At 42.2% G+C, this 12422-nt stretch overlaps 1 protein-coding gene across 1 annotated transcript in view; it reads left to right on the top strand.

Annotated features, from left to right (window-relative positions):
- Nucleotides 1-11988, top strand: part of SCD5 (stearoyl-CoA desaturase 5) — a 33590-nt gene extending 21602 nt beyond the window's left edge. Inside the window, exons 2-5 of the mRNA XM_063310065.1 lie at nt 1851-1981; nt 4361-4566; nt 9834-10066; nt 10917-11988. Coding sequence (XP_063166135.1) covers nt 1851-1981; nt 4361-4566; nt 9834-10066; nt 10917-11107 — 761 coding nt within the window. The 3' untranslated portion in view covers nt 11108-11988. The remainder of the gene's footprint in view (nt 1-1850; nt 1982-4360; nt 4567-9833; nt 10067-10916) is intronic.
- The last annotated feature ends 434 nt before the right edge of the window (nt 11989-12422 follow it).

Consider the following 12422-nt stretch of genomic DNA (forward strand, 5'->3'; position numbering starts at 1 on the left):
TGAGTCATAGTAGGGCTGCATTCATTCCTCAGTTAAGAATTTTTTATTTAAATCACAATTTGTTAAGCAAGCAACAGTGGTGGCACTCACACTACATGGTAAGGTACACCATGGTTTACAAACCTAGATAGCTGAGTTCACACATTGCATTATATCAGAACCAAACAAACCACATTGTGGGTTTTGCATGCTGTAATCCACCCTAAATGGACCTTAAATCATCACTAATAAGTCCCACTGATTTTAGCAGTTGTACTCTGAATAAGATTTATAAGATTTATCCTAATATTAACCTAGCTGCCCTAAATTTTCTTTTTCTTCCTATAAGCTGCCAACGAACAGAAGTGGCCAGTGTTCATAAATATTAACATCCCTTCTCTTTTTGTAACTGTAGCATCTACATGTTTGTTTGTTTGCTTATTTTATTTAACAAAATTTGTCAGGCACCCCAATTTGAACTGTTTACAACTCTGTTTTCTACTTAAAATGATTACGATTAAATAGTATTAGGTTTTGTTTTGTTTTGTAAGCAGCTCCATTAAGAGGAAAGCGTTGTAGCCTTAAAGCTCAGATGATAACCCAATGTCAAACCATGGTACATCTGCAGAAGTCCTAGCTCAATCTAGCACCGTGCCAGGGAACAAACTTTCAGGACATGTTTTCTTATGCAAACCCAAGAGGAAGCTTTGCAGACAGAGGAACAATAGTGCTAGTGGCTGAGGTTTGCTAAAAAACAAAACAAAACTAATCCTCTGATATGACAGGAGCCATATTGTATAGGAAGGTGATAAAGCCAAGGAGTAAAGACCATTTCCCATGCATAAAGTTACTGTTTCAAGCCTGTTAAGAGGAATCTGTAGACAGTAGTAAGAATGACCCCATATATTCCATTTTTTTTCTCTCCTAGTAGGATACTCCTGACTTAACAGCTCTCATTAAAAGAAACAAGTACATCTGAAAGAGGATATAATGAAGGTTGAAGGTTGGTTAGATCAATGTTTCTCAACCTTAGCAACTTTAAGAGAGACGGACTTCAACTCCCAGAATTCCCTAGCCAGCATACTGGCAGGGGAATTCTGGGAGTTGAAGTCCACCCCTCTTAAATTTGCTAAGGTTGAGAAACACTGAGTTAGATTAACAAGCTGTGTTAAGGAAAATCTCTGGCTCACCAGCTAAAGGTATCTTCATCTACCTATGGTTTTTGGCACAGAATTCAGTCACAGCCAGTGGAAGCACTGCACCTAAATTGGGGACGCTTGGACTCCCTCCTTTGCGCAGCCATGCAGCCCCTCTGCCCCAATTCAAGATTGTTGTGAGGATGAAATAGAAACCCTTAAATAGTAGCTTTAATCAAATCTGCTGTGAGCTATGGACGTGAATTCTATTATAATAGTATGAGATAGATTTTCATTACAGAAAACGTAGGTGAATTAACACAGTCACATTATGTTCCTCGTTCAGAAAGAGGGAAAGATATTGTGGGCGGAATTTTCTAGGTGAATCAAGGAACAATCCTGTTTTAAGCATCAATTTTTGCTGCCTCGGTTACAGGGGAAGCATGGAGAATTTTCAGTGGAGGAGAGAAGAACATTGCTAATGAGGAGGGAAACTGTCTAAATTTCAACCCTCTGGGAAATGTGGTTGCCAGGTTCTACATTTTATACAACGTGCAGTTTTTATGACAACCGAATGTGCTAGATGGGTTAAATCAGAAGGATCAGCACAGCATGATGTGTTCGTTATGTGGCTATAGGGGCATTGATAGTATGAGCTGTACTTTAACAACCACACAGCTGTCTGATACTTTCATAACCTCTCTCTCTTCTTTCATTTTTCGTTCATGTTTTCAGCATACATATGTTTCCTGGTGTGTGCCCTGGGTGTGACAGCAGGTGCCCATCGCTTGTGGAGTCACAGATCTTACAAAGCCAGACTGCCTCTGCGAATATTTTTGGCTGCAGCCAATTCAATGGCATTTCAGGTGGGTATGCGAGGTTGATTCACACACCTACTGAACTCTTACTAAGTGGCAGTGTAAGGAATAAAATGGCTTTCTGTGAAAAGCTCGGAGTCTGACACGTCAGCAGAGTTCTGGTGGATTAATTGAGGGCCATCATGGGTATTCCTCCATGTAATGTCATCACTTCACCCTCATTCACAGAACAGGTTAAAGCATGGCTGGCTGGGGAATTCTGGGAGTTGAAGTCTACCCATCTTAAAGTTGCCAAGGTTGGAAAACACTGGGTTAAAGTTAAGGGCTGTGTATAGTGTGAATCTACAGTACTAATCCAGATAGCGCTGGTGTAGGACTGGGGACAGTCAACTCAGAATTGTTCCGGGGCCACTCTAATGATCTATCCTCTCCCAAGCTGCCATATCACAAAGACCTGCCCATTCAACTGTGGGAATATCCATGTTCCACCCAATCAGTCCTCCAAGTAAAAAAGATGGAATTTTAGAACAGCTGAAAACAGGAGATTGTCCGTAATATAACTCAGTGCTAATCCATGGCAGCCCCAAGACACCTTTCCAGCCTCTACCAAACCCTGATTGACTGCAGTGCTCAAGTGATACCCACTGGTGCCTGCCTAGCCAGTGACCATATCCCTGCAGGTCTCATGAAAAACTCTGGAGGATTGTAGACAAGAAAGCAGGACTGCCCGAAACAAGGACACTTGATGCAGTTAATGTGATAATATGCTGCCAGTCAGCTCAACCGGGAAGAGTTATGGTTGGCTGGCTTAAGCAATTTGTGTAAATTGGGCTTTTAAGTTGCCAACATTAAATCAAAACCATACATGTGTTTCAGCTCATAGTCAATAGATCTTGTGTGTGTGTGAGAGAGAGAGAATGACAGAGAGACTCTTTGAGATATGCTTGACATTAAATACTTCCAAGAATCATACATTTGTCATTTTCATCAAGCTGAAGGGCAGGAGCATCTACAAAGTGGGTCAAAAAATTCAAGATGGTGGACACCACTGTGTGATCAAAAGCCACTCCCTTTTTTACATGTGTTGCGATGCACAGAAAAAGGGGTGGCGCTTTGATTGTGCAGTTGTAAAATGCTATCTTGACTTTCTCTACCCTCCTCATGGATGCCCCTACATCATCTTTCTACTACACCAAATTATATTTGTAGTCTGAAATAGCAATCAATATTGCGGTTGTCTCCATTCCACATTTACAGCTGAACGGCAACTTCTGCTGCAGACTTCTGTGGGAGGCAATGTTATTGGACCCTGCAGGGCAGGCATTAAGACATCAGGACTCATGAATCCAATGGAGATGGCAGATTTGGGCCATAAACTGTATAGGGAGACATAACCACCTCCCCATATCCAGACCCCTTTTTCCCAGGCCCTGATTGTCTTCCGCAAGGAATAGGGAAAGCTCTTCTCCTCAGCAGCTGATCCAAGAACCCACATTGGTTGAACACTGACTCCATTGTTGCTAATGGAGGTTGCATTAATGCTTCCATCCTGTAAGGGGCAAAGGGCACGTTGGGTGGGCTGCTTAAGGGCAGAGAAGAACTAATACTGCCCTTCCACACTTGAAACATCTCCTATGCTGCAATCAGGCTTACAAGTAGCTTCTGTTGTTGTCATGGAGACTGTTGTAAAAAGTAATTACAGTGTGTGTGTGAGAAAGGTGAGGGAGGGAGAGAAAGAAAAGAAAGAGAAAGAAAACAGCATATGCAAATAAAGGGATTGTGTATTCAGCTTAACTCTGAGCAGGCCTGCTTAGGACTGTATATGGACCTAGTCAACCAGCTCTGTGGCCCAACGTCTTTTGCAAAATGATTTATTGTCTGGTTCCCAAGATCCAGTAAATCTTAGAAGCCATTGACTTTAAGAAAAGCCCAAAAGCTGGTTTCTTTGCTCCACAACAGGAAAATATTTGAAATGACATAGGCTAAAGCAGAGTTTCTCAACTTTGGCTCCTTGAAGATGTGTGGACTTCAACTCCCAAAATTCCCCAGCCAGCATGTTGAAGTCCACACATCTTCAGGTTGCCAAGGGTGAGAAACACTGGGCTGAAGGGTGAGAGATGTACCTACCCCTGCCTGCACCTGCTATTTATATGTTGAAAATCAGCCCACCTGCTCTTTTCCTACAAGCACAGGTGGGTGAGGTAAACACACTCCTGAAGTCTCACAGGAGGTGAGAGCAGCAAAATAGCCAGAGGGCAATTTTCTCTGGAAAATAAGCCAGCTACTCCCTTTGATAGTATATGACATAAACAGTTGTTTTTCTGATAGGGCAAACAGTGCTTGTGCCTGAAAGAACAATGTGGGCAAGGAAGGATTCAGAGGTCCACAGGGCTGTGAAACTTAATTTTCTTCTTGTGTTTTGTGCAGAATGATATTTTTGAGTGGAGTCGAGATCACCGAGTGCATCACAAATACTCCGAGACAGATGCTGATCCCCACAATGCCCAGCGTGGGTTCTTTTTCTCCCATATTGGCTGGCTCTTTGTTCGGAAGCATCACGATGTCATTGAGAAAGGAAGAAAGCTGGACTTCAGTGATTTGTTGGAGGATCCTGTTGTTAGCTTTCAGAGAAAGTGAGTGATACTTGTAAACATGAGTAAGGCTGGAGATACACTGATGTTCCACCATGGGAGGTTTTCAAGTTAAGGTTGGACAGCCATTGGGATTGTATGAGGATTCCTACACTGGGCAGGGGATTGGATTAGCTGATCTCCAAGGTCCCTTCCAACTGAATGATTCTGTGATGATTAGCATTTTCCAGCCTCAACCAAATGTAAAAGTGATTATTCAGGGGTGCAGATCTGCGAAGGGAAGGACTTAAAAATTTAACAAGCAGAATGTTATTTATAGGATTTTCATGACTGTGGTACATTAATTACTGCACTGAATTTAGTATAGAGCTATTGGAAAGCTGAAAGCACAAGCCCACATTCATGAGAACTGGTATATACAAAGCTCGTAAACAGTTACATAATTTGTGAGACCAATTCCTGCATAAATAAATTGCTTAGCCCATGATTATTCTCAGCCAATCTAAACAACTACAGTGAAAGTTGGCTTGCTGGATTTTATAAGGGAGGTCTCCAGGTCTAAAAGGACCTTCCTCAGAGGGGCATTGATCTCTGACTGAAATAGGCAGTCACAAATATTGCCGAGAACAACTTAATTCAGCTGCATTTCTTGCATCTGTTTCTCACCTGAGACTTATTTCAAAAGAATCACTCAGAAAGAAAATAGCTATGAATAAATAGTGAAAACATAAGAAAGCACCAGTGAGGCTAAAAAGCAGTTTTTGAGAACACCCCAGAGCCAGTCTGGTGTAGTGGTTAAGGCAGCAGGCTAGAAACTGGTTCTAGTCCCACCTTAGGCACAAAGCCAGCTGGGTGACCTTGGGCCAGTCCCTCTTTCTCAGCCCTAGGAAGGAGGCAATGGCAAACCACTTCTGAAAAACCTTGCCAAGAAAACTGCAGGGACTTGTCCAGGCAGTCTCCAAAAATCAGACATGATTGAAAGGATCAAAAAAAAAAAGAAGAAGAAGAAGAAGACCCCAGCATGGAACAAAGAACAAAGAACATAAACATATATAGAATTAAAGCATTTAAGAGATGAGTTTAAAAAGGCTGTAAACTTGGGCTCAATCAGACCTCTCTTCAAACACAGTGAGTTGCACAAAGCTTCTATTTTTCTCTCAACCCCATTAAGACTTAACCCAAAACCGACCTTTTATTCGTTTCATTGATAGATTTATATCCCACAGTTTCACCAGGGGCTTTTATCCCCAGAACCACAACCCTATGTGGTTGTGGCTAGGTGGGCTGAAAGTTGGAGCAACACCCAATGACTTTACATGACTGAGAGTGGACCTGAACCAGGACCCAAGGGATTCATGGAAAGCAAGATGGTCGAGCAGAAAGGAAAAAGTGTTGGACAAGGAGGGGACACTGATTGTCCAACGGGTTTCCAAACTGAATGAGGAGTTTCCAGCAAGAGAGCCTCGTTGGTCACTCCAGTGAACAATGAAGAATCTTATGACACCTTAAAGATCAATACATTTTAGTGAACAAGCCACGAATGCTTATGCCACAATCAGCTAATTTTGAAGTGCCATGGGAATTTGTCATTTCTGAGCCAGAAGGAAAGCTCCTTTGTTCCCTTAAAAAAGAAAGAAAGCATGATCACAGCAGAAGGAATGAGAACATGATCAGGCATGAGAAAGTCACAGAATTTTATCTCTTGGGGGAGTGGGGGATAATGCTTTCAAGGCATCTGCATTAATGAGAAAGAAATATATGCTCAGTGACACAAATTCTGGCAAATTACAATTTCTTCAAGAAGAATTGTTCCAAACAAAGGAGCAGACACTCTGGTGTGCGCAACGCACACAGTGCCCTGAGCAACTGAGTGCAGCTCATGGAGGCTTGCAGAGAGATAAAGGTTTTGTAGTTGTAGAGGAGGTGAAGGATGGAAGTTTACAGGCTCCTTAGCTGAAACATTACATCTAGTAATGTTAACTGCAGGAGTTCACTTTTCCCACCTGGAGGTAGACTACTTTTTTTACATCCTGGTGAACAGAGATAAAGCAAATCAACTAAAGAGAGAATGTCATAATCAAAGGCTCACAGGTGTCAAGGAAATGCTCATGCTACTTGCGAGGATGCAGCAGGGTTGCGTGGAGATCTGAAGATTCCAGGTTTAATACCTGGCACAGTTGTAGACCCTTACCTAGTATTATGCTGTTGACACAAGGCATATATTCTTCTCTAGCATACCCCTGGAACAGCACCACTATTTATGCATACTTTGTCTAGCCCACTTTGTTTTTAAAAGCAATCCCAGCTTAAAAACATATGGGTGACGGTCCAGCTGGACCAATGGGGAAGGCTGAGGATGCCTACAGTATTCTGCTTTCACCATAACAGGTAAAATAGCACAGGTTAAGCCACTCCAGTACAACTAGAGATCAGTAGATAATATTATTGGTGGAATTTACTGAAGAAGTAGATGGATTAAGGTTTAGAAAGCAGGAAAGGACTGAACTTGGGGTCCAGGAGTCTGAAATGGCCAGCAAGATCTCAGGACCATACACAGATCAAGGGCTTAGCCTCATGAACCTCCTAAACCATTAGATTTTCCATGTTGCAGGGAGAAGACCCTTTCTCCTAGGTCCTTCTTGCATTCGCTTAGTTAAGGATTCATGTGCATGTCCTGTCTATCCTTGTACAGTGATCTCCAGTCTCCCAGGCTTTCAATGCTTCAATTCCGTCCCAAGGGAAAACCCTGTGATGAAACTCCTCCCATGCTACTCTCCTCCTGGACTGGGCAATGTGGGCAGCATCAAAGCTTCAGAATGATGGGAAAAGAACATACTCACATGCTCCACCCCCTCCAACAATATAGCTCAAAAACATCGCCGAGAGAAGTTCAGGAATAATTCTCAAACACCCTGAGAACAAAGTAGAACACCAGAACCCAATTTCACAGAGGAAGAAACCTGGAGAAATGGCAAGGCTGACTTTAGCTGTTATACCTATGGTAGCAGAAAGTCAGAAGAAGTCTGGTAGCACCTTTTCCAAATAGTATCTTTTATTAAAAGGCATAGTATTTTCTGAGCAGCAGCTCGCTTCATTAGAGGCAGAGAGTAAGATTTGCCACCAGCCTCCTTCTGACTTTTTACTACCATAGTGTAGACTAACGTGACCGTCCTCCTGCAAATTACAGCTTTGGGGAATTGTGTGGTTCAAGCCTTGTTTTCTTGGAAATGTTAATTCAAGGCTGTTCTCTTCTAAATTTTACAGTTTTCCAAAATCATAAGCAAGACTACAGTATGGATGTGACTGGAAGCAATGGATTATACTGGTTTGTAAGGATGCTGAAAGTGAAATACTCTCTCTATGATAACGAAATTCCATCTGTGATCTTCCTCTTCAGTAGAGGAATCCACAGAAATATTTATCTATTTATCAAGCTTATCACTGCCCATCTCCCCCACACGGGGGGAGTCTGGGCGATTTACAATAAAACAGGATTAAAATTCAAAACAATTACAAATATAATTAGGTAAAGGTTTCCCTTGACATTAAGTCCAGTCGTGTCTGACTCTAGGGGGTGGTGCTCATCTCCATTTCAAAGCCAAAGAGCCGGCGTTTGTCCGTAGACACTTCCGTGGTCATGTGGCCGGCATGACTAAACGGAACGCCGTTACCTGCCCACTGAAGCGGTGCCTATTGATCTACTCACATTTGCATGTTTTCGAACTGCTAGGTTGGCAGGAGCTGGGACTGGCAACAGGAGCTCACCCCGTCACGCGGATTCGAACCGCCGACCTTCCGATCGGCAAGCTCAGCAGCTCAGCAGTTTATAATACAATAAAAATAAAGATATAATAGAATCTAAATGGCTAAAAGATTTTAATCAGTCCGTGAGTGTAATAGGTCCATCAAAGATCACTTTAGGGCGCTAGCCATCCCCAGGCATGACTGTTCTCCCTCCCATTCCAAGCCTGCTGACAAAACCAGGTCTTTAATCTTTTTCGGAAGTCCAGGAGTGAGGGGTCCTTTCTCACCTCTGGGGGGAGGATGTTCCACAGGGCGGGAGCTACTGCAGAGAAGGCAAATATGTTTTTCTCTGACTACTGCCAAATGTAGTCCAAAATTGAGGCTCCTGGTACCATACTTGCAAAATTCTCCAGTCAGTCTACTGCAAAGAATATTGGAAATGTTCATTTCTTCATTTCATTTGTAACAGCCCAGAGTCATTGCAATATGAGATGGGTGGTAAAGAAATATGATTGATTGATAAATAAATAAATAAATAAATAAATAAATAATGCCAAATCAGCTACAGACTCAGAGTAAATTACTAGAAGTCATTTGGCTGTACAATCTCTTGCAAGTCATATCAGCCATTGTTTCCCAACAACATGCTTTCTTTGTTTATCTTAAGCACACTCCTTAAACAAACGATCGTGCTTTTGATCAAACATGCTCCTTGTTAAAATGGGGACACCTGCTTCCGCTCAGTGACCAGACCCAACCAAAACATGAAGTCAATGAACCATGTGGTTGGATTGAATTTCAAACCAAGCTCACTAGCTGAATGAATGAAAATGGGAGAATGTTTTCATTTTTTCAGAACTCTATTTTTATACTTAAGCTACACTAATAGCTGAATAAGGGCTTGTATCAAGTACATTATCACTTATTCTTTGGTTTTGCACTACACACACAAACACACACACACACACACATACACGTAAAGGTAAAGGTTTAGTCGTGTCTGACACTAGGGGGCGGTGCTCATCTCCATTTCATGGCCGAAGAGCCAGCGTTGTCTGAAGACACTTCCGCGGTCATGTGGCCAGCATGACAGTCACAGAACGCTGTTACCTTCCCGCCGAAGCGGTACCTATTTATCTACTTGCATTTGCATGCTTTCGAATTGCTAGTTTGGCAAGAGTGGGGATGAGCGGGGGAGCTCACTCCATCACACAGCACTCGGGTCTCAAACTGCCAAATTTGCAACCTTCCAGTCAACAAACCTAGCATCTTAACCGCTGAGCCAGGGCTCCTCAACCTTGGCAACTCTAAGCTGTGCGGACTTCAACTCCCAGAATTCCCCAGCCAGCTTTGCTGGGAGTTGAAGTCCGCACAGCTTAGAGTTGCCAAGATTGAGGAACCCTGCACTGAGCCCCCCTGCATACACACATACATACAGTATATATATATTGATAATGTGACTCCCATTGTCTTTTCTTCTCACTTGACTTATTTGGATTCGTTGGTATGGGAAATGTTGTCTTGTATGACCGAGCCAGCCCTGTTTTTCCTTTTTTTCCCCACAGGTACTACAAAATCTCAGTTGTGTTGATGTGCTTTGTCATTCCTACTCTCGTGCCTTGGTTTTTCTGGGGTGAGAGCTTGTGGAATTCATACTTTCTGGCTTCAATCCTCCGCTACACCATCTCCCTCAACGTTGCTTGGCTGGTCAATAGTGTTGCTCACATGTATGGCAACAGGCCGTATGACAAAAACATCAACCCTCGGCAGAATACCTTTGTCACTTTTGGAGCTATTGGTGAGTTACCAAGAATCGGCTCACCGACTCTTGGGCGGTGTGGCTTTGAGGTTACTTTCTCCAGACTGCTTTAAGGCTGCTTTAGGGTCAGAGGTGTCCACGGCTTGTGGTTAAAAAAAAAAAAAAAGATGCTGGCTGTGACAGCGCGATCAAGGCTGTTCCTCTTTTTGATAAGTGTCTTATGAAATCTCCGAATGCAGATAAGATTAGGAATTTCTGGTGCAGATGCTGGGAAACCTTATTTGTTTGCTTAGACCTTTCCTTCTTCTCTAAAAAAAAACAACTGTACTGTTAGAACAACTAAAATATACAACATTGTTTTCTAGGACTCTTCCTCCAGCTACATAGTAGACTAAGCAAGAGTGGGAGGAAGAAATAATGGCTGATGTTAAATTTCCAGAACCTGCATTTAATTACTATTTTAACATGGAACGTGGCAGGCATTCTAAGCACTATCAGAGCTGAGATTCAGATTGTTATGTAGGAGCTTCCCAAAAGCTCTTGGGAAACATAATAGTCCCCCATTTTGAGAATATAAAATCCAATTATCTAACCTAGGTGGAAAACAGAAGTAAAGGAAACAAGACTGTTTTTACAGTAAGAAATCAGGGGATGGTTTGTCTCAGCACTTCAGTGTCACCTTTGGGCGCCCTGTCTGCTGCTCACATATTCTTACAGGATGTAGTTCTTAAAATCCTTTTGTTGTTCAAAATAATGAAAATAATAAATGTCTCTCCATTAGAATATGTACTACCTCTTTTGCTGCTTCTGCTTGTTGATGATACATTCTACTTTTTTCCTTCCCTACCTTTGACCCTACTTTTTGTTTCTTCTGGGTTCTGTTTTCCAGGAGAAGGTTTTCATAATTACCACCACACCTTTCCATTTGATTATTCAGCTAGTGAGCTTGGTTTGAAATTCAATCCAACCACATGGTTCATTGACTTCATGTTTTGGTTGGGTCTGGTCACTGAGCGGAAGCAGGTTCCCAAGGAGATGATCCAAGCTCGCAAAGAGAGGACTGGAGATGGCACTTCTTGAGAAACAAGTTGAGTCTTGAACTTTGATGCTGCTGTATGTGTTGTTTGTATGTTTCTTCACTGGGGGCCTCTGCCTCAAACTTTCCCTTAGAATGGAAGTAGTATTTTTCATTGAACAAAGGCCAAATTCATTTCTGGATAAATGTAATTTTACTTTAGTGCTGTGGTTTTTCTATTGCCGAAAACACTTTAAATATTAATTCATCTTCCAAGAAAGCTGTGAATGTTCCAGCCTGCAACTTTCCATAATATAATGCCCTCCAGATGAGTTGAACTCTAGTTCCCATAATCCCCAGCAATTGTGGCCTTTGAACATTGAAGTTCAACACATCTGGAAAACTCCAGGTTGGGAAAGGTTGGATGGGCAGTCTTTAGGCTTGTGGGTGCTTGTTCTACTGAAACCATGATATCTACAAACCAGCTGTAAAGTACAAATGGGGCAGAGCCAGATGCAAAACGGTGATGCAGGAGCAAAGAGGTTTGCCTCTAGTAGTACAGATGTACACCTGAAACGTTGCATGTCAGGAACTCTGATATAGAATGTAAAACTGGCCAGGAAAACTGTGCAGCTTACCTGCTCTAAAGCATACCTTCAGCTCAAAACAGCTGCTGAACACTGTACATTGAAGCTCATTGATGCTCTGTATGATTTGAGGCAATGCTCTAGGAAGCACCCAACAGTCTCCTGCAATTGTACACGACAGAAGAAGCTCAATGGTAGTAGGCAACATTCTTTAAGGATAGCTAAAGAGCTCCTGATACATCCCCAAGGCATGTAAATTTCCCCAGTATGTTTTAGCGGAATTGATTGTGGAATTAAATCAAAGCTGTCTTAAATGCAACATTTTTGGAAGATTACATATTATTCAGTATCATCATGACTATACACCTTCCTTCTCCAAGTTGGTATCCTTGCTCTCAGCATCGGCAGTAAACATACCCACTGGCCATGTTGGTTGGCAATGAACAGAACTGTAGTCCAATTTGAACAGATGTTATCAGAATGAAGAAGCTTGGAATGCACTACTTGGATATGCATGTAACTCTTAACAGAATGAAGGAACTTACAGTTCTTTAATGTGTAGTTCAAGGAAGTCAATTGTTTAATTTAAAATAGCTCTATCATGTTTTTTTCCCCTATGCTTTGGCCTGGTGGTTTCTTGTATACACAGGACCTTTAAAAATACACCTGGAGCTCACTCTTTGAGAAGAACTCTCCCACTTGTTTTAGTGAAAGGCTAGCTTTGTATACACAAGAAATGTGGGTGTGAAGCTAGATCCTCCACTGAAGCAGACAGGAGAGTACTGTAACTATC

Source organism: Candoia aspera, chromosome 8 (assembly GCF_035149785.1).
Source record: "Candoia aspera isolate rCanAsp1 chromosome 8, rCanAsp1.hap2, whole genome shotgun sequence".
NCBI classification, from domain to species: domain Eukaryota; kingdom Metazoa; phylum Chordata; class Lepidosauria; order Squamata; family Boidae; genus Candoia; species Candoia aspera.